General features: G+C 50.4%; 2 protein-coding genes across 10 annotated transcripts in view; both read left to right on the top strand.

Moving 5' to 3' along the window:
- LOC110484498 (axonemal central pair apparatus protein HYDIN-like) overlaps nt 1-19779 on the top strand; it is a 74329-nt gene extending 54550 nt beyond the window's left edge. For 4 of the 8 annotated variants that reach the window (XM_085589160.1, XM_085589158.1, XM_085589156.1 and 1 more), the window contains 23 exons: nt 291-478; nt 654-836; nt 1074-1193; nt 2289-2448; nt 2554-2726; nt 2883-3081; nt 3781-3880; nt 4471-4570; nt 5052-5220; nt 5467-5705; nt 6025-6094; nt 7128-7332; nt 7696-7928; nt 8507-8658; nt 9571-9763; nt 10345-10453; nt 11046-11300; nt 11642-11784; nt 12126-12350; nt 13531-13691; nt 14194-14294; nt 14824-15397; nt 16156-19778. In XM_085589160.1, coding sequence (XP_085445286.1) covers nt 291-478; nt 654-836; nt 1074-1193; nt 2289-2448; nt 2554-2726; nt 2883-3081; nt 3781-3880; nt 4471-4570; nt 5052-5220; nt 5467-5705; nt 6025-6094; nt 7128-7332; nt 7696-7928; nt 8507-8658; nt 9571-9763; nt 10345-10453; nt 11046-11300; nt 11642-11784; nt 12126-12350; nt 13531-13691; nt 14194-14294; nt 14824-15397; nt 16156-16315 — 4212 coding nt within the window. In that variant the 3' untranslated portion in view covers nt 16316-19778. Of the gene's footprint in view, nt 1-290; nt 479-653; nt 837-1073; nt 1194-2288; nt 2449-2553; nt 2727-2882; nt 3082-3780; nt 3881-4470; nt 4571-5051; nt 5221-5466; nt 5706-6024; nt 6095-7127; nt 7333-7695; nt 8469-8506; nt 8659-9570; nt 9764-10344; nt 10454-11045; nt 11301-11641; nt 11785-12125; nt 12351-13530; nt 13692-14193; nt 14295-14823; nt 15398-16155 lie in introns of those variants that run through there. The other 4 variants (XM_085589159.1, XM_085589157.1, XM_085589162.1 and 1 more) reach the window with 4 other exon arrangements.
- Nucleotides 19780-20121: 342 nt separating this feature from the next.
- Nucleotides 20122-23293, top strand: part of NUDT7 (nudix hydrolase 7) — a 4670-nt gene continuing 1498 nt past the window's right edge. For both annotated transcript variants that reach the window (XM_085589233.1, XM_077786290.2), the window contains exons 1-2: nt 20122-20410; nt 21811-21969. In XM_085589233.1, the coding sequence (XP_085445359.1) occupies nt 20141-20410; nt 21811-21969 (429 nt within the window). In that variant the 5' untranslated portion in view covers nt 20122-20140. The remainder of the gene's footprint in view (nt 20411-21810; nt 21970-23293) is intronic.

The following is a 23293-nucleotide window of genomic DNA, read 5'->3' as shown; positions in this document are numbered from 1 at the left end:
CTCCTTTCTGTCAGGGATGGGACAAAAGAGACAGCTCTGTGGAGACAGAGCAGTTTTGTAAGACAAGACGGGAAAAAAACCCACTTAAAACCATCAACTTCCTTTGAGGAAAGGGTCTGAGTGAGAAGGAGTGTCCTAGGTAAAACAAACACCAATAAGGAAGACCAAGTCCATGGGCAGGTGGACTTATTTATTCTCTCTTCTGTTGGTGAACAAACCCCCATTTTGCTTTCCAGGATGGGGATGTCTCAGGGCTCACCTCTCCCCCTCCCTTTTCTCCCTCCCCTTAGGACAAGGCCCCAGATGTGAAGGGCAGTTCTGCCGAGGGCCAGCCAAAGGTGGGTGAAGCAGCCAGGAGAGACAGCTCTGCAAAGGAGAAGCAGATCTCCACACAGAGAACAGAAAGTCCCCAGGATTCCTCTGCAACGAGATCCAAAAGTACACTGGAAAGTTCCTCAGTCCCCACAGAATTCCTCAGGTGAGCTGCACGGGAGGAGGTGATGCCTCTGCTTCTTTGGTCCTCTTGCCAAACAAGGCCCATCATCCCCAGCTCCACAGTGACCCTGTGCCAGTGCCTCCACGGGATGGCGAGTGCACCCTCCGTGTTTCGTTTGCTCCTCAGCAATGTCTGAAGGCTCCTCTTTAATTGACAGGCTGAAACGGTACCGGTGGGTAGTGCCTGCCCACGGTGAGGTGGAACTGAAGGTCCACTTCTCTGCCAAAAAGCCAGGGAAGTTTGAGCAGACACTGAGGTTTGAGCTCGTGCAGACAAAGCGCCAGTACAAGCTGCCCTGCTGTGGCACCGGCCTGTACCCCAGCATCAGCCAGGACCCACGGTAAGGCTGGCCCCTGGCAGCCCCCACAGCACAGCTGCCCCTGAACTCACAGCCAGGGCTGACCCCTGGGGCTTCTGCCTGGGCAGATCGTGCTGCCTGAGGTCACCCAGCACCTCCTCCTGTGCTGGAGCTGGCAAGGCAGATGGTGCCTCAGCCACCAGGAAGGGTTTTGGCTTTCTGACTACATTTCCTAGTTGGAGCAACTCATAGCTCCTCCTTCCCCCCTTTTCTGCCCAGGGTGGTGTTTCCACAGTGGAGGGAGACCATGGAGGAAGATGAAATAGTCTTTAAGGAGTATGTTGAGAGCACAAAGCAATTCCACTTTGGACCGTTGCTGTGTGGGAAATCAAGAGACTGGTATGTGCTCCCTGCTGGGCTTTGCACTTTTGTGGACACTCCTAGGGAGAACAGGGTGTCCTGGTGGCACAATCCAGGGCAGTCCCCAGCAGAGTCCTGGGAGACACATGGGTTTGAAGGACCACAGATGTGTGAACTTGAGCAGATAAGAGGCAAATGAGCCTTGGAGGAGCTGCTCTGCCTGCCCAGTGAGTGCCTTGGTGGCCAGAGCTGCATGCTGCTGCCAGTCCAAAGGTGACTTGGGGGACAACTTTTGTGTCCCCCCACATGTCAGCTTCAACCCGTAGGAAATGAACTTTATGGGGGGTTTTGAAGTGCTTTGAGCTCTGCAGGTACCTGATCAAGCAGTTATTCTGTAGATGGTTTTGTAAACCTTTCATTGATCTGTAATTATTTATATAAGATTTTATGGTTGACCTGCCAGTGGGTGTTGTGAGGAATGTACAGCAGGAATTACATTTTCCTGTAAGGACATTGCATTCTCACTGCTGGGTAAAGTCTACCTAAACATGTTGCCATTGAAGCTATTGTGTACTTCTACTTTTACTGTCACTTTTTTTGTCTCTTTAACCCTTTCACTCCAAAATAATTTCCACACCTGAGAGAAGGGTCATTTGTTGTCTTTTTGCATTCCTCTTGGGAATTGATGCTTTATATTTCTTTCTCAGACTTTGAGCTAACCCATGAAATCCAAAGCACTTTCATGACTTTTATGAAAGAGATTAGCTAAACTCTTTTTCCAAAAGCCTCTTTATACCCTGCAGGGAAGGCACCCCAAGGAAGAAGGGGAAAGAACTCACGTGCCTGGTGTACTGTTATTTTTCTAGGCACCTTTGAATTTACGTTGTATTAAAAACTCTTGAAGTGGCCTGAGCATCATCAGGCTTCTGGGCTGGAGGCACCAAGTCTGGGGGAAGGCATCAGAGTAAGGCAAGGCTGAGCACACGGCCATGCCCCTGACTGGGATCCATTTCCCTCACTTGTTTGTTAGAGTAGGGTCTTCCAGCACTGCTTCCTCAGGTGCACACGGTGCTCTCCTCTGTGTGTGGCAAAGGCAGCAGTCTGCTCTGCAGCCTTTTCCCCTTTTGTGGACAGGTACAAGGCCCAGAACTGTCCCAGCAACTCGGAGAATATAACTATCCTCAACAACTCCCCCATGAACATAGAGGTCCAGTTCTCCTTTGAGAATGATGGGGAAGCAGCGACGTTCCTCTTGGACCCTCCCAGCATGGCGCTGAAACCAAAGGAGAAGCAGGTAGGAGAAGGGCAGGCAGAGCAGGCACTGTAGAAGTGCCCAGGGGCTGCTCCTCCTGCTCACACACAGAGCTCTTTCAATTTCTTCCTGTGGGGCCGTGTCCAGGAGCTGACCATTTGGGCATACCCCACTTCCCCTGGCTTCCTGCAAGACAAACTCATCTGCAGCATTGGGAAGAACCCGGAGCCAGTGGTCTTCAGCCTGTGCTGCCATGGGGTGCACGTGAAGCTGGAGGTCAGCCCCCTGGAGCTGTCTTTTGACAAGCAGCTTCTGCACAGGTCAGTCATCCCACAAGCACTCCAAAACTTGTGACAAAGAGAAAACGTTTGACTCTGGTTTCCAGGGCATGGATGGAGCTGCTCCAAGTTCCATTCAGTGGCCAGGCTGGTGTCACCATCCAGCAGCTGACACCAAGTGCCTTCCTGTCTCTGCAGGACTGACAGCAGGACCTTGGTCCTGAGAAACAACACCCTGCTGCCCATGGCCTGGCAGCTCAGTGGGCTGGATGACCTTGCTGAGGACTTCTCCTTGTCACAAGATAAAGGCACCATTAATCCCCGCTCAGAGTTTGAAGTGACAGTGCATTTCAAGGCTGGGCGGATTGGCAGCATTGAGAAGACTCTCCGACTAGAGGTGAGAGGGGCTGTGCCCTGCTTGGTAGAGCAGGGCACAGTGAGCAGCTGTGTGCTGCTAGGGACAGGGTCAGGAAGAGCTGCACCTGACAGACACAAGGGTGCTGTGACCCCAACTTCTGACTCTGCACAGCGTTTGCCAGAATGTGCAGTGTGTCCACATCCCCCCCAGATAACCAGACACTGCATCCTGAGCCTGTACCACAACCACCTTGTCCCTGTGAGTGGTTGAAGGTTGCTGTGTGGTTGTACAGACTGCAGCGTGATCTCTACATTCCTCCCGGACTTTCTCTGAAGCTCTTGCATAGTGCAACAAACTCTCCCCCTGGGATTTTGTTCCCCATGGATTAGGGGCTGCATTTCAGAGAGGGTGCTAGGTGATTGGAGAGAGTTGTCAATGCCACCTGCTCTGAGACACCTCACACATCTTGTGGTTGTTCTTACACCCCTGTGCCTCTCAAGGATGCTTTAGCTGCAACATTCCCTGCTGTGGGAGTGCAGAGTTGGGCTGATAGGGTTTTTTACTGCAGTAGAATCCCACTGGGGCAGCCCATGAGAGGAACAGGTTAGCAAAGCTTGGGAGTCTGCCAAGGCTTGTGAAGCCAGGGAAGCCATAGGAGAAGCAGCCAGCAGAGACAAGGACTTTCAGGCTGTCTACCAAAAGAATAATCTGAACATTGTTTGTTTCTTGCTGCCTCAGGTTTCAGATACAGAAAACATCCTGGGGATTTTCCAGGCTGAAAACATCAAAATCTCTGCAGAGGTCTATGAGGTTTCTGTGAGCCTCAACATGCCTGGAGGTCAGTGGATGTCTCCCAAACAAAGCAGTCCAGGTGTACTGCATTACCCTGGGAGGTGGTAATGCATCCCAAAGCACTTGATGGGATGGGATGGGATGGGATGGGATGGGATGGGATGGGATGGGATGGGATGGGATGGGATGGGATGGAATACAAGGATGGCATGGGTACATAAAACACGTACCTGCAACCTGCATGAAATAAAGCATTGTCAGGGAACTGCCAGCCTTAAGTCTCTCCCCTCTGAACTTTGAAGTGTGCAGCTTCATGTGCAGATTGGATCTGTGGTCTTTGAAACAACAGTGATGTGAACAGGCAGTTGGCAACCCCCACAGGCTCAGCACAGCATATAAAGCAATTGGATTTGTGCTTGGAAGTGAGGAAATGGAAGGCAAGATCTTTAGCTACTGAGCCTGCAGATATTTTGAGTGAGAAGAAAAAGGGCAGACAAGCAGCTGGAAAACGCTTTCATGAATGGAAACTTGCTGAAAAGGGTTTTGCTCCGAGACCTGCATGTTGCTTGTAGCCTGTTGTATTCTGCAGCAGCTCACAAATACCGTGTTTGACCTCGCTCTGTGGGCTTTCTGCAGATCCAGATGGAAGCTTGGAATTTGGAACCATTAGTGTCCTGGATAATGTGAAGAAAGTCCTCAGTCTTAAGAACAAAGGGGTATACGACATTGAGTACAGGTGAGTCCAGCTGCCTGGTAGTGAGCATTTCCTCAGGTTCCCAGGCCTGTATTCTCCCTCTGTCAATGGCTAGAACCTGTTTCCATGCTCGCTACCTCATGGTAAATACAAAACCTGGGCTCTCTGATCTCAGCTATTCTACCAGAGAATCCAGCCCCAAACCAGCAGTTCTTCAGAGCTCAGCAGGAACCCAAAGGAGAGCCCCAGAATTTTCAGTCATTGAAATGCTGAGATCATTGACTTTCTTTGATGGTCACCTCCTTTATTTTTCTGAGACTCTGTAAATAAGTGAATGAAAAATGACAATGTCAGGGTTTCTTAAAGTAACCTTGTGATTGTCTGAGCTCTCTGTCAAGATCCAGGATCCTTGAGCAGAGCTGGATTCTCACTTTCTTGTCTGGTCCTGTGCAAAGTCCTGGCTGTGCTGGTGGCACCTGTACTTTTAACTGCAGAGATCTCCATTCCTTCCCTTTCTCCCCAGTTTCACACTGAAGGATGCAGGTCCCGGAATGCAAGACATAGCATCCCACTTCACTGTTCAGCCTCACTCAGGCATGCTGGCTGCCTCCCAGCGTGGCGTGAATATTGAGATACTCTTCCACCCCAGAAGTGAAATGGTCCTCAAGAACGAGCCCATCATCTTCTGCCAGGTGAGCTGGCTGGGCCAGGCTGTGTTATCACATGGTGTTCTGGGAGCGTAAACAGAGTAGGTGTCTAATGGAAGGAGGGCTTTACTGGAGACTCCTGTCTCCTACATACACAAAGTCCTTCAAAACCATTTGGGAGGCTTCCTAAGTGGAGCTGAGACTCTGACTCTGGAGGAGGTGCTTCAACAGGGAGGCCTGGGGTGGAGGCTGGCCTCTTTGCTTTGGTTACCTCCCTTCCTGTGGACACAGGTGATAGATGCCCGCTTGGGTGAAGGAGGCCAGGTTGTCACCAGCATCCCAGTGACAGTGTCAGCGAAAGCCGAGTACAGCAAGTACAGCATTGAGCCTGCCTCACCCATCGACTTTGGTGCCGTGATCAAGGGCACCAAGAAGAGCCAGGCTGTCGTGCTGGAGAACAAGGGCGCGCTCAACCTCAAATTCCGCATCCGCCGAGCACCCGAGCTTGCACCTGCGTCAGAAAGCAAAAGGTACTAGAAGCCCTACGCCACCCTTCCTGTGTGAGGAGGCACCAGCCACGGCTGGTATGGGGCAGGCAGCCAGGAGAGCTGAGCTATCGTCCCTCTGCATCCCTGGCTTGGGGACGGGGGGCAGAAAAAGGCCTCGGTATCCACCCGTGTAGTACAAAGCTGGTGATAGAGCTGCTCAGTCCAGCAATGGGTGCTGCAGGCTGCTCTCTGGGAGCCATCAGAGCACAAAGGCTTTCCTCTGTGAGGAGGAAGCCAGCTTTGGCCTCAGAGAGAGGCAGGGGAGCTCAGCATGACAGATACCTCTGCTTTCTCCTCTCAGTTTAAAGCAAGGGGAATCTGCTCCATCAGCTACAAAGCCCTCATCAAGGAATTCAAGCTCCTTGACACAGGTGGGTGACTCCTGCTCCCCAGCAGTGCTGCTGCAGGGGATGTGAGAAGATGCTGCTGTGCCTGGCTGGGCACAGGGTGGGACATGGTCTGCAGGATGGAGTCCAGTATCTGCTCAGTCCCCCTGGCAGTCCTGTACTGTGGCTCTGACCTGGAGTTGTGGGGTCAACAGAGGGGAGCAGGTCCTAAAAGCCAGAGACCTCATAAAACAGAAGAGCTGGACAGGACAGAACACACATCCAACCAATATGATTAATGCAATGTTCTCCCCTTATTCCTGAGAAGATGGCAGTTTATATACACTTCCATATAGTTTACAGTTTACAAAGGCACTCTGATTGGCAAGCTAACATTGTTTACCTTTGCCTTAAGGTGGTCAGACTTTTCACACTGCAGCTCTATTCTAATTCATGCTTGGATAGCTGATTACTTTGTAGTTACCTTAACATAATTTCTGACTGCGCCACAACTGAATTCTCACTGCATCAAAGGCTTCTAGGCCCCTTCAAGGCTGCTTATCAGGGGCCTAGTCTGAGTGGGTAGCTCAATTCTCACTCCAGACATAAATCATGCTCTCTCTTTCTTAGAAATTCTGTAACAGGTCCTGTGTTTGGTAACTGTGAGCCAGCATAGGTCTGTGAACACCACAGAAGCAAAAACATCTCCCACTAAACTCCCAGTCCACAGAGCTCAGACAACATTGCTTTTTTTGATTCCCAGTCCCCTGCTTTTCTCCCATCATTTCTCACAGTGATTTCTGCTCTCCTGTGTTACCTATGGAGATTGCAGGATCACAGCTACCACCTTCATTCTTTACACTCAAACTCCTTTCTCTCTGCCACTTGGGACAGATTTGCAGCTCCTCTTGGCTTGTTGCTCTCAACCTGGGGCTGCCTTTGGGCCATGGAGTCATCCTTCCCTGCCCTGGGACTGGGTGCTTGGGCCCAGCTGGAGGCCAAGGCAGGACATATGCCTTGCTGGGGTGCTGAAGGCACAGCTATTAGCCATCAGCCTCTCCTGGAACTTTTTCTGCAGGGTCACCTCAATCTTGGCATGTTCACGGTGTCCCCCTGCTCCGGCTCCATCCGTCCGTGGGGCCAGCAGGTGATCAGAGTGGAATGCCTCGCCGGGCAGGAGGGGACATGTGAGGAGCAGCTCTGCATTGACATCCTGGGCAGAAACCCCAAGGACAATCCCCTCGGCATTCCCTTTACCCTGATGGCCGAGTCCTGCCTCCCAGGTACCTACTGCCCACAGTCACACCTGCTGATGATCAGCACCTGAACTTGCTGCTTGGATAGAGAGGCACGCTAGCCCTGGTGTCCCACCTTAAAATCCTCAGAGGTTCCAGCCCTCTTCAAGTCCACCAGTGGACTCATCCCTTCCAGGCTGAGAGGGATGCATGGAAGGATAAAAGGAAATCAATGCTCTCTAAGACTGAGGTTGACTGAGCTTCATCCTCACAGCCAGCTCCCACACCCAAGGCGGGGTTTAGCAGTCACCCAGGCAGAAAGGGCTTATCAAGGCTTCTGAGAGGCCAGCAGGGTCCAGATAAACTCATCAGGGAGGCTTCTCCGTGCTCATCCCTCTGGTGTATCCACAGGATTTTCTGAGGATGTCATGTTAATCTTCGAGGAGTACCCGATCTGCAGCAGCACCAGCCTCAGCCACATGCTGCAGTCAGTGATAGGCACGGGCCTGTTCATCAGAGATGAGAACCAATTCATCTTCCACAAGGCTCTGGTTGGGCAAGAGGCTGAAGCTCATTTCAAGATCTACAGTGCAAGCCCTCTGCCATGTGACGTGGTCCTCTCCATCAAACCCCTGCCTGGAAAGGTAAGAACAGGAGGCCAAGGTGGTGGTTGTCCTCTAAAGGCCGTGTGAGAGCCTGTTTTGTTCTCCAGATGCATTGCTTCCTGTGGCCCAGACTAGGCTAGCTCAGTGCAGCTCAAACTGCAGGAGAGAGCAGCAGAGCCAGGGAACAGTTGTGTGGAATTCTGCATGTCTCGGGCAAGGTTTTGGCTCACACCTCTGGGTCTTCAGTGAAAGAATTGACTCCTGAACCTCTCTTGGAAGCACATGCAGAGAGGGGCTGTTATGACCTGACATGCCAGGACTAAAGCAGAGTATTTCCTCAGGCTCCCTGGCTTTTCCTTCTCTTTGAAGGCCAGTTCTAGGTTATTTGCAGGGTCTTCCATGCAGTGCCCACCTCCCATATAGGCTGGGGCAGCTGCCAACACTCAAAACACACAATGCTTTAGAACAAGGTCAGCATGCCCTGGGAGGGAGGGAGCCTGTCCAGGGAAGCAGGACATGAAGACACACTGCCTGGGGTTCAGCAATGCATTTATGTATAAAACTGTGTCATGTTGAAAGGTGTGTTCTCCTAACACTGCTCTCTGGGTTCCCCCAAGGAACAAATCCCTATCAGAAACATTTTCAAGTTGGATCCAGTCAAGATGTCTGTTCCTGGCTCATCCCATGCTGTTGCCACGGTGACCTTCACCCCACCAGACGAGCAGAACTATGACTGCACTTTCAAGGCTTTCTTTGACATCCCAAAAGGGTAACTGACCCTGTGAAATATTGGGGGAGGCCTCACTGATAGCTGCTCCTCCCCTGGGAAGGAACAGACCTCTTGTTAGCACTAATGCTTTCAGTACCCTTAGGCAGAGTTCTTGGCATGAGATGATCTGGGAGGCAGTAACTCTTAAAAAGAAAAATTAGGCTGATGGTTTAGCCTGTATGAGGAACTACGAAGACAGGCAAATGTTAGGTAGCCAGCCGGAAGTTACTGAGATGTGCTGCAGCTGAGCTGGGCATTTCCAAGGACAGAGGCTTAGATGAAGCAGTTTCTGTACCAGCAAGTCAGCAGTCACAATTTCGTCTTTGTTTATGTAAAATTAGATGATCCTCTGTGATTACCTGGCATTCATTAAGCTGTTTTGGAGTGACTGGAACTGGTATGAAAGAGGAGCCTAGGTTCCTCTGCCCTGGGACCTGTGTACCAGGGCTTTGACTTGCCCTTCCTCATCTCTTTGGTGGCTGAATTGGAACAAGAGAAGTCTAAATGCTAATAAGCAATTGCATTTTTACAGTTCTTGGAAATTATCTTTACTGATGGTGACAATGATGTATTGTTGCCTTCTTGCTTTCATGCTGTGTCTTTGCTTTTTGCATAAGTTTCCTCTCACTGTAGCCAGGGGATTTGCCGTATCATCTGGTGCCTCATTTACTTGCTGTACTGCATGATTCAATTAAGTGAAATTATTAACTGTTATTGTGGAAGGCTCTGGCTCTTTGGAGCAGATTCCTCTTGTGAATGGCCCTGAGTGGACTGGGAAGAGGCTGGTGGGAGGGCTGTGTTGTGGGGTACAGGAACACCAGGCAGGGAGAACACTCTGGCCCTTGCTGCTTCACTTGCCCAGTGAGAAATGTGTTAGTGCCAGCTGAAATTGTTTCTGTGCCTCTCCTGCAGCTCTGTGAAAATGAAACCCCAGATCCTGACCTTCACCATCAGCGGGAAGGGGCACAAGCCACAGCTGACAGTCGTGTGCCCAAGTGCTCGCAGCAAGAGGGGAAACGCCGTGCTGCGCTTCAAGAGGCTCCGGCTGGGGGATTCAGAGACACTGCCCCTGGTCGTCCGTAACGATGGCATCATACCTCTCAAGGTGAGGAGGACCTGCTCGAGGAGTGGTCTGGTTTGGGAACAAGTGTTTGATAGACAAAAGTGACACACGGGAAGGGTCCCAAAGAACATGGCAGACCTGGGAAGAGGTGTTAGAAATTCTTTTTAAGCAAGTGACTGACGTCTGTTCTGCAAGAAGGGAGTTCTTGGAAATTTTCCGTCCAGTTTTTCTTCTTTAAGTTGAACACAAGAAAGGTGGTGGAGTATTTTTCCCCCTGTCTCTCAGGTCACCTTTTGTTCTCATGGACACGTGTGATTTCCCACTTCCATTAGATTGTATTTGATCCCAGTTTACTACATTTTAAGTAGACTTAGATGTGGTTTCATGAGCAGAATGTATTCTGCCCATTACTTTCTGTCCTGTTTGGTTCGTTGTCAGTTCTATCCAAATGCCTCTGAACACCCTTTGTTCTAGGCTGGTTTGACTTAACTTTTATGCTAAGTGCTGTTTGTAGTGGGAGAGGTGCTGGGTTCCCATGTGGGACCAGCAGCACTGCAGTGTCAGTCCATGTGCCATCCTGTACTCACACCAGTATCATTGTGCTCTGGCTTCTCTTTTCTCAGTTTATGTTGCGCCCAAAGGATGAGCATGGAGCGTTCTTCTTGAAAGGCAGGGCCTCCACACTCGAGGTATTCCACACTGAAGATATGGAAGACGACTCCATTGAAAACGGTAAATTCATTAACCACAAAGTGTGATCATGCACAGAGAGAAAATGTATGCCCTGCTCTTGGCTTCTCTGAGCAGCAGCCAGATGTTAGGCACAGTGTTGTTCCTTGGGCTCTCTATCCCCCAAGCTTTTCTTGGGGCTTTTCTTGCAGCATTTCCTCCTAGCAAGTTATAGGAAGTTCTTCTGTTCTTCTAGACATGGTGGGTTGAGTTGTGGGGGACTGTCACTACCTCAGTGGACCCTCTGAAGTATTTGCTGCACATGGGAAGGTACCAGCCTGAACACACACAGCCCTTGAGAACACAGCTAGCAGAAGAAGCCAAAAGCACTCTTTGGCTCAGCTTTGCATATGGCTGGAGCTGGCTGGAAGCAGATGGAATGAGGGCTGGGCATCAGCCTGAGGTTAAGCTGCTTAAGTGGTGCTGTGTCTGGAGATGGCAGTCCTGTGAACAGAGGAAGAGGGTCTGGAACCAGTGGGGGTAGAACCTGTGCCTAGAAGGCAGCTGGTTTCAACCTCTTATTCCTCATATATCCAATGGAAATATTTCCTCTGTACAGCTGTATCACTTAACTCTGATTTCCATTGCTGTGCAGAGAGCAATCCCCCAAAGAAGTCGTTCTTCCTTCTGCATCACAAGCAATCGACAAAGTTTGATGTCATTTTCAAACCCACCCTGGCTCAACGTCTGGAAGGGAAGATTTGTCTGTTTGTGAAGGACACCTACTCTAGCAAAACCATAGCAGAGCTGGTGGGTGAAGGCCACAGGGATGAATTCACCCTCGATGGCCTAGAGGAAGACACAGAGGAGGGGTATACTGAGAGCATTCTGAAGAAAGACATCATTGATGGTAAGAGAGGACAGGCTGCCAAGGTGTAGCAAGGAAGAGGAAAATGTCTGATCATGTGTGTCCCCCCTCTAGCCAGGCCTGGGCTGTCACCCACGGGACTTGGTGGCCTGTGGGCATGGCAGCCATGCATGCAGAGCAGTGTGTGCTGTGCTGCATGTCGCTGGCTTAGGGACGTGTCAGGGTGTTCCCCTGGAAGTGGTGGGATGGGGAATTGCCTGGGGCACTCCCTCCAGAGGGAGGAAGGCTTGGAGCAAGGAAGCATTGAACATGCAGGTGTCTGTGCACGTGAGGGGGGCAGGTGGAGCTTCCTGCATGCTGAGATCCCTTGCTCTCCTTTACAGCTGTCAGAGTGAATCACCTCCAGTTTGGGGACTGTCCTGTTGGGAAGCCCTGCCACAGGACCTTCACCATCACCAACCACACCCGCAAGAAGGTCATGCGCTTTGAGTGGGAGGCAGACGCCCCATTCCAGTTCTCCCCCAAGGTGAGTGTGGACTGCTCTGCCTTTCCCCATTGCTCAAGCCCTGCCCTGGTGTTCCCAGGAGCTGGCAGGGAGTGCTCACGTACCAGTGATAGCCTGTTCCAGTGCCACGGAGGAGATGGAGCCCCTGGCTTGGCTGGGCCATGGCTGCCAGCCTTGCAGAAAAGGCTTCATGTTATGGGACGTGGCACCTTCTGTTCATACTTTTGGATATCAAACTTCATGTAAATCCACTCTGAGATGCAGCTTCCTGGCACAGCTGCTCACCACATCATTCCCTTTTGCTGTTAGTCCTACCCTTGGCAGTGCTTCCAGTTTGGTCTTGACTCCCTGATTCTCCCTAGGTGGGACACCTCCATCCTGGCTGTGCCAAGGTCATCACAGTGACTTTGAAATCAGATGTGCCAGGCACCTTCAGGAGGCACCTTGTGAAATGTAAGGTGACCAAGATCAACTTTGATCTGCCACGAAGGAAGGTTCCTGACTGGGATGATGAAAAGTGCTCAAAGTACACATTGAAGATGGCCACCAGCAAAGACCCAGAAGAGGAATTCCCTAAAATAGAGAAGGTAAGAAGCAAAATGGCAAAAAAAGCCAACCCAGCTTTTACAAAAAGAACCACCATAACACCATCACTGCTGGCTGAGCAGCTCCTGCTTCCTCTGGATGTTGGACAGCTGTGAGGTTCACCAGCAGTGCATTCCAGGAGAAAGGTGGATGCACAGTGACTGGATACACTCACACGAGAGGGGGAAGCCTGTTGGCAAGAGACCTTTAGCCACACACAAACCATCAGTCTGTGCCACAAGCACAAGTGTTGCAGCCCATGTTGAATGGGAGAAATGTTTTATGATTTTATCTTATTTTATCGTGTCAGAAATTTCTTTATCTCATTTGGTGCCTTTTCACCAACAAGGAGTTAAGTCTGCTGCACTCTGTCTCTTCTTTTGAAGTGGAGAGAAATCCAATTCTCCTGCGTATGCTAGTGAACTCCCAAGTTTTGTGTGCATGGATAGCAGAGATTTTGGTTGTGGTCTCTGCATTGTGGGGGATATATCATCATGGAATAGCCCAGGCACTGCATGACAGTATGGAGGAGTCCGGAGAAGGATCATCTCCAAAGACTCTTGCTTCTATTGTCATTATTGCCACACACACTCATCTTGGGTGAAGGTTCTTTCTGAGTTTCTGGACCATTTTATGGCTTCTAAACCATCCTCTTTTCTATCAGAACATCTGCAGTTGGAGACTTTCCAAGTGAGATCTTTCCCATCCCAAAATGCCCATCCCCAGCTCCCAGCAGTGTGGCTGTTGCTCCACACAAGACACCTGGAGAGCATTTTCTCCTAAGACAAGAAGAAAAAGGTGCTTTCTAGAACTCTTCAGTCTTGGGTTCTCCATCTACAGAGCTCCAGCAGGGGAAATTAAACCAAGTTTTGAGACCTGCTGGATCTATAGGGGACCAGGAAAAGAGTCAGTCCTTCTACAAGGCTGAAGCCCAGGGACTGGAAACCAGCTATAGTCTCCATGGGGATATTAACAGCTGTGGTAGTGACTGCTTTGATCTGTGGGTAGAAAGAACTACTGTAGCAGAGCAGTCATCTTGTCATTTTATCATCTTTCCAGGGAAGATGAAGTGAGTGGTCCTTTCTAGTCCCTCTGTGAGGCTGATCTTGGAGGCCAGAAGATTCCCTTCTCAGCCTGACCTTCTGGGCTCTGCTCAGTGGTTCCTCCCTTCTGTGTTTGCAGGTGCTCGAGATAGCCTCGGAGCCGGCTCACACTGTGGTGGAGGAGAGCAGCCAGGAGTTGGAGGTGTACCTCAGTGCCGTTGTTGCCTACGTCCAGCTGAAGCTGAACACGACCGTGGTTCAGTTCAAGGATACCTTGCCCTTCCAGACAAGCACAGCCACGTGAGTGCTGGAGGCCAGGCAGGGCCCTGCGAGCAGGAGCTGCCTTTGCCCAGGGCTGGCCCAGTGCCCTGTTCCCAGAACTCTGCCCCAGCCCAAAGCAGCACAGGCCCATTTATGTGCACACAAAGCCAAGCAGGTGGTGGTGGTCAGGAGAGGTTCAATGCTGCCATACCTTTCTGCTGAGAACAGCCATGGGTTTGCTTTCACTGCATGTCCTCATCTGCTCAAGAGTAAGTTTGCAGTCAAACCAAGACCTAAAGTCCAGAGTAAGCCCCTTAGCTTCAGTGTCCTGGGCACCATGTTGGCCCTTTCCTCTTGACCATCCAGACTTGGAAATACTGTTTCGGGCCACCCAGGACAGCAGTCTGAGCATGGCAGGGCTGCCTGGGGAAGAAGATGCTCCTCAGCAGAAAGTGGTACTAGGAGTCCATCAGACAATGTTACTGTACTATTTGCTTTATATTTATTGGACATTTTTTTATTCTTCCTTCTTGCTTTTCAGTTTCAAAATTCACAATAAAGGGATGTCAGCGCTGGAATACTCCTGGGAGGGCACTGCACATGGAGAACCAGTGACCAAGCCATTCTCATTCACTCTGATGCGTAAGGGCATTTCACCCCAAAACATGAATTGCTTTTCCATCCTTGTCCACACATCTACTTTCATCAGCATCTTCCCAGCTGCAGCTGGAGACTTTTTTCCTTGTCCTCTCTGCCTTTCAGCCTTTTCTGTTCTTGCTCTGCCACTTTTGCTCTGCAAAGGACTGAGCCAGGCTCTGAGGAGAGCCATGTGCTGGGTCAGGACTGGGAAGGGGACATCAGGTGATCTCTTTGAGAAGTCTGAGACTGGGAAAAAAAGTCGTGTAACAAGTGACCTGCCCCGCAGCCACTGTCTGTAGTTCCTCACTCCAGGGCAAATGCAAAGTCACTGTCTAAAAGCAACTCTCCTGCTTTGGCACAGGAGCGTGGGCTGCAGGCAGAGACCCTGTTCCCAGACGCTCTATTTCCTGCCAGAACAAAGTACTTGGCCAGAGATGCTCCAAGTGCATCCCAGCTCTCCCATCTGCGTACAGCAGGAGGCAGAGTTGCTGGGAACATAAGTCTTTGAAAAGTGTCCTCTTCCTCCCTGCAGGTCGGTTCCTCTCCAATGAAACTGTAAGGAATCGCGATGAGCTGCTGCGTAGTTACTGGTGGGAGTTGGAACATGATGCTGAGATGCATCCTAAAGTAGAGCGGCTGCGGCGGGCTGAGAGGAGCCAGCAGGATTCTGAGCAGCAGCAGCAGCAGGATTCTGAGCAGCAGCAGCAGGATTCCCAGGAGCAGCAGGATTCCCAGCAGCAGCAGCAGGATTCCCAGCAACAGGAGCAGCAGCCCTCTGAGCAGCAGCAGCAGCTTTCTGAGGAGGAGCAGCTGGATTCCAAGCAGAAGAAGGGTTCCAAGAAGCGGAGCCCTTCCAAGGAATGGCACCTCTCTGAGCAGCAGCTGCAGCCCAGTCTAGACCTTTTGAAGAAGTTATGGTGCTCAAAGGATCTCCTTCTGCAGTCTGCCAGTTCCTCCCTGGAAATATTCCCAGATTTCATCCATGACCTGCCAGTGTTCTCCATCAACCCCGACCGTGGCATCCTTGCTCCTGGCCAGAAGCAGACCTTTCACGCGAAGTTCTCCCCAAAGTGTGTCGGGGAGTTTGGAGTCACCATGATGTGCAGGTGGGAAACATCTACCAACTCACGCTACTGATGGGCATCACTGAATCACAGGGTGGGACAGGGTGGAAGGCACCACAGTCCACTTCCCTGCTCAGGTGGGGTCATCCCAGAGCACAGGGTTTTTTCCAGAGGGCTCTGTAATAATTCCAGTGAGGGACACTCCACATCCTCTCTGGACAACCTGGCACCTACACAGGCAAGAAGTTCTTCCTCAGTTTCAGGTGGAATTTCCTGTTCAAGTTCTGCCCATTGCCTCTCATCCTATTGCTGGGCATCACCAAGCACAGCCTAATTCATCTGCTAACATCCTCCCTTCAGTCCCTCTGACTGGGATGGGGAGGTGGGCCTGGAGACAGGCAGCCCCAGAAGGGCAGCAGAAACACCCACATGAGCATGGAAAGATCATCATCTGGCCTTGGTAGGGAGACACTGTATGAAACATCAGTCTCCTGGAGGGTTGCAAAATCTGGAACGAGAGAGCTGGGGACCAGCCAGTCCCTAGCTCTGCTTCCTTTTGGGACAAGCAGGGCCTGCTTCTCTACATGGAACCCTGTGTGCTGTAGTTGGTCCCCAGGCACTTCACTGGTCATGTTCCTGTCCTTGCACCTCTGCAGCCTCCATGCAGCGAGAGCAGCTGTTAAATCTGCTGCTCACTGCTTGCACAGAGAGAGGATGCAACACTGTGTGCTCTGCAAGGAGACAGAAAAGCAGCTGGCTGGGAATGCTTGTCTGGCTAACACCAGTCCCCTTCTTCCTAGGATTCCTAACCTGAAGCCAACTCAGAAGAGGGTGCAGGTGATTTTGAAAGGCAGAGGCCGGGAGAACACTCTGGATAAATCGAAATGCTTTGCCTTATGGCAGCTCGAGGAAGGCCAGAGACCCAAGAGGAAGGTGCACTGGAAACCAGCACCTAAGTGACAGCATTTGTGTCAGCTGGAGCATCCAGCAGGAGCCGGAACATCGTGTCTTCTGCTGCTGATGGTCTCTCACCCTTCCCCAGAGACCTCTGCAGCTACCCTTCCAAGCTCCAGTGAAGACCTCTCATTATCTTTTAGCTACCTAAGTAATTAATTAGTTGTTCATTAATTGTTCGTTAATTGTTAATTAAACAATTGGCAATAAATCGTTAATTGTCAGCTTGTCTTGGTTGGAAAGACAGGTGTCTGTGGGACCTCTCTGGAATGGAGAATGTAACCCTCTTCCTTCCAAATTATTATAACTGAAATTAAGGGGCTTTCAGGAAAAGGTACGGGAAAAGGAGGAGCAGTTCCTTCCTAGCATGTATAAGAAGGCAAACAAACAACAACACTGGCAGCAACAACAGACAGAACCAGGTACCAAACCACAGGCTTCCCTCAGCTGCAGGCACTTCCCCTTTGCTGTAGTTCTGGTCACAGCTGGGGAGGGAAGAGAGGGAGACAAGAAATAAAGCAATTGCTAGAGACATTTTAATTAAGCTACACCAAGGAATACACTGGTGAGCTCAAGCACTCAGTGTGATCAATTCTTAAGAACTTTTAGCTGTGAGGGAGTCTCTACAGTAGCCAAACAGTGATTGAACAATGCTCAATTTGTTAAAAGATAAGAAAGTGATGAGAACACACCCTAGTGAGGGAAGAACCCTAGCCCTTAGACCCTTTCAAAATATGCAAATAGATTACACTGAGTTCCCCAAAATACGGAGACTTTACGCTTTATTTCAAAAATGTGACATTCTGTAGGTTTTGCATTAGACATAAATTGGAAATTTCATCCCCCGTGGCACCCTCGAAGCTCTGAGTGTGTGGAGAGAATGAATGCTATCCTTAGGAACCATATTACCAAATTAATGATTGAGACCAGATTATCATTATTATGGATCAGAACTGCTCCAAGAAAGGACATGGGAGTTTCTCCCTATGGAATGTGGTTTGGGTTACCTTATCTGGGAAGGGAGGAGAGTTTACCAATGGCTGAAACAAATGACTTATATCTCAGAAATTATTTGCAGGCAATTGCACTTTCTTTCATGGATCTTAGATGAAAAAGGTTGTTACCCCAAACATCACCTCTAGACTTTCATATACACCAGGTAAAACCAGGAGATTGGGGTCTAATAAAATCTTGGAACGATGCTACCTTAACAGCAGCATGGGAAGGTCCCTTTCAGGTACTTTTAACAACTGAAACAGCTACCAGGAGTGCAGAAAAAGAGTGGTCTCACGCCTCTCAAAGGACCAGTGGAACCTCCTCCCCAAACTGGGACAGTGGTACAAGGAAGTGACCCTTTAATCTTCAAAAGATGATTTAATAGTGAGCAGTCAAGGGCAAGACTGGACTGACCTCTGTATTTGCCACCAGAGAGACTCTTGCTCCAGTGTGGGCTGCAATCCCTCGGCTGTTGAGTAGTGGGAATATAAGTCAAACCAGACCTTGACAAAAGAGGAATAGGAAATGACGTTCAAAGACTTGGGAAATTGCTGGATGGAGTGTCACGGCTTCTATGCTTCACCTCTACATCCCTGCAGTGTGCTGTTCCAGTGCACAGGACTAGAAGAAAGAACAGGAAGCAAGTATGGGTAACAGAGAAGGTAATCTTTGATGCTGCAGTTACGCTCTGAGGTTTGCGTCATCCGAGCAAGCAGGGATGGAACTGCTGATGGGAGGCACTGGCCACAAGTGTATCTACAACTTACTGTACTTGGAGGAGAACTATGGACAGCAACGTGAACTGACAAATCAGGAACTTGCAAATACACTGAATTTAACACTGACCTCATAAAAAAACTGATTAATCATATTTATAAGTAGTTCACAAAAGGAGCCAGTTTGTTCTGACCAGACAGGGAAATTAAATCAAGGGCTTCAGCAAAAAAAAAAAAAAAAAAAAAAAAAGGATAATAAAAGGAAAGGGATGGATTGTGAGAGATGAGATGACATTTTGTTGAAGCCAAAAGGTAATAACCTTGAGGTTAAAGCATGAAAGATTTTGGTTCTATGTGGTGTTGTTTGGATTGTTTGGATTTGTTCTGGTTGGTTTGTTGAGTGTTGCTGGGAGAGGGGTGGGGTTGAAGACCCGACTAAAAAGGAAGTAGGATGAGAGGGGAGGGGACCGTAAATTTGAAGATGACACCAAGGCGGGAGCATGTGTCAGTCTGCTGAAGGGTAGGAGTGTGGGTTCTGCAGAGGGACCTGGACAGACTGGATAGATGGCCCGAGTCCAACAACATGAAGTTTAACAAGTCCAAGTGCCGAGTCCTGCATTTTGGCCACAACAGCCCCTGCAGCGCTGCAGAGTGGGGACAGAGTGGTTGGCAGTGCCCAGGCAGAAAGGGACCTGGGGGTCCTGGTCAACAGCCAGCTGAACACGAGCCAGCAGTGTGCCCAGGTGGCCAGGAAGGCCAATGGCTCCTGGCCTGGATCAGGAATGGTGTGGCCAGCAGGAGCAGGGAGGTCTTTGGTACTGGTGAGGTCACAGCTCGAGTGCTGTGTCCTGTTCTGGCCCCTCAGTTTGGGAAGGACATTGAGATGCTTGAACATGTCCAGAGAAGGCAAGAAGGCTGGTGAGAGGCTTGGAACACAAGTGCTGTGAGGAACAACTGAGGGAGCTGGGGTTGATTAGTTTGGAGAAAAGGAGACTCAGGGGTGACCTTATCACTCTACAGCTCCCTGAAAGGTGGTTGTGCTCAGGTGGGGTTGGGCTCTTTCTCCAGGCAGCACTGACAGAATCAGAGGACACAGTCTCAAGCTGTGCCAGGGGAAGTCTAAGTTAGACCTTAGAAAAAAATTCTTCACTGCAAGAGTAATTGCATGCTGGAATCTTCTGCCCAGGGAGGTGGTGGAGTCAGCAACCCTGGACATGTTTATAAAAGACTGGACGTGGCACTCAGTGCCATGGTTTAGTTGATGAGATGTTAGGTCATACATTGGACTAGATGATCTTAAAGGTCTTTTCCAACCTAATTCATTCTGTGATTCTGTGAAAAGTTGGCGGTTGGGAGGGAATGGAAGTTCCCGAGTATCCATCCAATGGGAAAGGGGACAGGGACTGCCCCGGCCAGGAAAAGGTATAAAAAGAAACCATTTCTGTGGGAGCGTGGGTGTGTGGTCTGTTGGGGAAGTGAGGCACACACGTGGCTCAGCTGAATCGTTACTACTAATAAAGAATTTTCTTTTGTTCAACGATTTGCCCCCATTGAATTGTATCTAAAAGTTAGTGCGTTTCTAGCACCATGGAGGAGGAAAAAGGTGATCTCTAAGGTCCCTTCCATGTTCTATGGCTCTGCGAGCGGGCACGAACGCAGCACTTTCACGGTCTTTCTCCCACTGGGAGCCGCTCCGGCCCCGGAGTTGAGGCGGGACCGGGTGGAATCGATGGAGCCGCCGCATGTCCGGAGTCCCGATCGGGCAGGGAGGGAGCGGCCGCACGGCTCCCGGCCAGGGACGGGCCCGGAGCGGTGCCGGGAAGGACGGGGCGGTGCCGGAGGGACGGGGCGGTGCCGGGAAGGAGCCGGGGCGGTGCCGGGGCGGTGCCGGAGGGACGGGGCGGTGCCGGGAAGGACGGGGCGGTGCCGGGAAGGACGGGGCGGTGCCGGAGGGACGGGACGGTGCCGGAGGGACGGGGCGGGACCGGGAAGGACGGGGCGGTGCCGGAGGGACGGGGCGGTGCCGGGGCGGGACCGGGAAGGACGGGGCGGTGCCGGGAAGGACGGGGCGGTGCCGGGAAGGACGGGGCGGTGCCGGAGGGACGCGGCGGTGCCGGAGATGGCGGCAGAGCGGGAAGAGGAGCCGGGCCCCGGGCCCTGTCCCTGCCCAGGGCTGACGGGGGGTGAGCGGGGCACGGCCGGAGGGTGCCGGTGCTCCGCCCTGCCCGCTCCTAGGCAGGGGCTCACGGACAAGGCCCGGCGCCGCCTGCGGGAGTTCGATGTCGGGGACAAGTTCTCCCGCTTGCCGCTGCCCCGGGCCGCCGTGCTGCTGCCGCTCACGGTGCGAGGGGGGCGGCTGCACCTGCTGCTCACCGTCCGCTCCGTGCAGGTACCGGGGGGCTCCGAGGGGCGCGATCCTTCCCGGGGAACCATCGCCGTGCGCCCTCCCGGCACCTGCGCCCCCCCAGTCCCGCCCCTCGATCCCAAGGGCGCAGCCAGTGCTTTTTACACTCCGTCGTTCTGGGGTTCGCCTGCCAGGAACATGCCGGCACCCGGAAACCCGTGACAGGAAAGTGTAATTCCCACCGTCGGCAGTGATTGCTTACTTACTTTCCTGCTTGCTTAAGTGAGGAAACTGACTTGCACTGCAGCTTTGTTCAATGAGGTTTTTCAGTCTGCAGTTAATAATACTATTTTCGCCCTTTAATACATAGAAGGCAACAACCCAAGGCTCCCAGAACTCTTTCTCTAGCCTTTTGTTTTCTTTTACAACTCTCGTTTGCCATCCCAGTGCACATCAACTGCCTGTATTCAGGAATTACTTTTTTCTGTTGCTGGGTCTTGCCTAAAAACAAACAATCCCAGTTACATAGCTGATACATTGATTGTAAATGTGTTTTATTCTGATCCTCGATGCACAAGCCTTCTACTGGAATGTACTTAAAGCTGAAAGGTATCTTAGAAATAACTCACTTTCTGATAGAGTTAAGAGGGGACACAGACTTCGAAGCATTAACTGAGGAACTTAATTTGTAATGAGTCAGCTGCGTGTCTCCCTGCTGAGAGGCAAAAACGCTCACACACACACACACACACAGAGAGAGACTTTGACCTGTCCCCTTTCCCACTGACTGGCTACTCAGGAACTTCAGCTCTGCGGACGGCCAACTCTTCTGTCCCTTCCCTTCTCATCCTTCTTCCTGTTTGGGTCATGTCTTCAACCCTGCCCCTCTCCCGGTTCTCAACAACACACAGCCAAGTACACAAAACACATCCTAACTATAGAGAACAACATATAGGAAACAGAACCAACCATTTTCATTCTTTTGCGGCATAACCTTTTTGGGCTGAAGCAAAATGTTATCTCCTCTCTCACAGCTACATTATTTAATTGTGTCTTTCAGAAGTTTTTGCTCTTAGAGTATTTTAATCTTGCTCTACAAGTTGTCTGTCTGGATTCATCTGTCAGTCATTTATGCAAACAAGATAATGCAAAATGTAAACTTTGATGTACTAAAGCAGAAGTTACACAATGCTGTACAGGTGCAGTGTATTTCTTATAGTGAGGGTTTATGGATTAGTAAGGGATAGCCTGAGCATTTTCTTAGGTAGCTACTCTTGCTAAGGCATGTTTCTTTTGCTCTGCAGAAACCTTAACCACCATTTCCAGCTTCTTTGAGTGGAAAGATAAACATAAAGGGATGCTGCAATACCAACAGGCATCTGTGTGGATCCAATAAGAAACATAAACCTTGTTATATTTAACACTAGCACTCCTTTACATTCTAGCTGAGAAGATCACCAGGGGAAGTGTGTTTTCCAGGAGGTAAAAGGGAAGCCACTGATAAAGATGACATTGACACTGCTCTCCGAGAAGCTAAAGAAGAAGTGGGTCTTCAGCCAGAGAAGGTGGAAGTCATCTGTAGGCTGATGCCTGGAATTGATAAAGTAAGTCAGCATATCAATACAGAACAAGTTTGGGTGCTTTCCTTTTGTGTGGTTGGCAGTGACCTTTCTAAACCTGTAACTTGCAAGAGGCGCTGCTTCTTCACGTGCACAGTCCTTGGGTCCAGCAGAGCCCAGGGAAAGGGCTCTTGTCAGTGTTTGGTATTTGTGAGACCAGCTCTGGGGCGCCAGTCAGTGACTGGAGGATCACGCAGACAGAGAGCCATGAGCACAGTCACAGGGCTACAGCAAGTGGGTGATGAGCAGACAGGCTGAGAGACGTGGGCTTGCTCAGCTTGAAAGCTGCCAGGGGTTTTGGCTGCTTCCTTCTCCTGGGGAGTCAGAGGATGATACTAGAACTCTACTTGAGGCAATGGACACAGCAGCAGCATGGCCATTTTGATGAGATGTGAGAAAAAAACCTTCTTCACTATGAGGTCAGCCCAAAACTGGAGCAGGTGTTCCTGACAGGCTGTATAATCTCCATCCCCAAACTGGAGCAGATGTTCCTCACAGGCTGTATAAACTCCATCCCCAAACTGGAGCAGGTGTTCCTCACAGGCTGTATAATCTCCATCCCTGGAGCTGTGCAGAGCTCACTCACCCAGGCAGGGTCACAGCAGGCTGCTGTAGCCTCATGGGTGTCTCGTTTGTTTTTTGCTGACTCCAGGGCAGTGCAGACAGAGAGGGAACACCAGAGGGGATGTGCTCTGGGATTGTGTGCATCATCTTCCTCTAGCAGGGAGACTCGCACAGGTGTCTTTGGAGTGTAGGTCACCACTTGTCAATTAACAGGTTCTCAATTTCTGTAACAGTGTTCAGTATTACATAGGATCAGCTTTCCCACAGAACAGAGGAATTGTTGTTTATGAAGACTATTTTTGTTCACCAGGTAACAGTTGCCTCCTATTTTTCTATCTGCTAGCAATATGCTCTCCCCATTAAAAAAGGAAATAACTACTTTTGAAATTGTCTTGAGAAAAGCTTTACTTAACTACTTAAATTATAACTTCTCTACAGATAACCTTAAAGCCACATAGTTCAGAGGTAGTGTGTAAAAGAGGATCAAATTTTTCCTGTTTTCCAGCCAATTACTTCAGTCAGGAGGAGAGGTGGTGTGGGTTTTGAATGTATCAGATGATACTTTTTCTCCTCAATAGGTACATTCCAGGTGCTTCTGACTTGGATGGGGTCTTTCCAGACTTGAATCCAATACCACAAACACTGTTTTGCTCTTCCTCCTTTCTACAGGACAGTGTTCTTTGTTAGTGTGAATAAATAGAACTAGCAGTGTATCCTAAAGAATTTTGGTGTTTCGTTGATGCGG

Source organism: Lonchura striata, chromosome 11 (genome assembly GCF_050655825.1).
Source record: "Lonchura striata isolate lonStrDom1 chromosome 11, ASM5065582v1, whole genome shotgun sequence".
In the NCBI taxonomy this organism is placed as follows: domain Eukaryota; kingdom Metazoa; phylum Chordata; class Aves; order Passeriformes; family Estrildidae; genus Lonchura; species Lonchura striata.
This window is presented reverse-complemented; position numbering and strand designations above follow the sequence as displayed.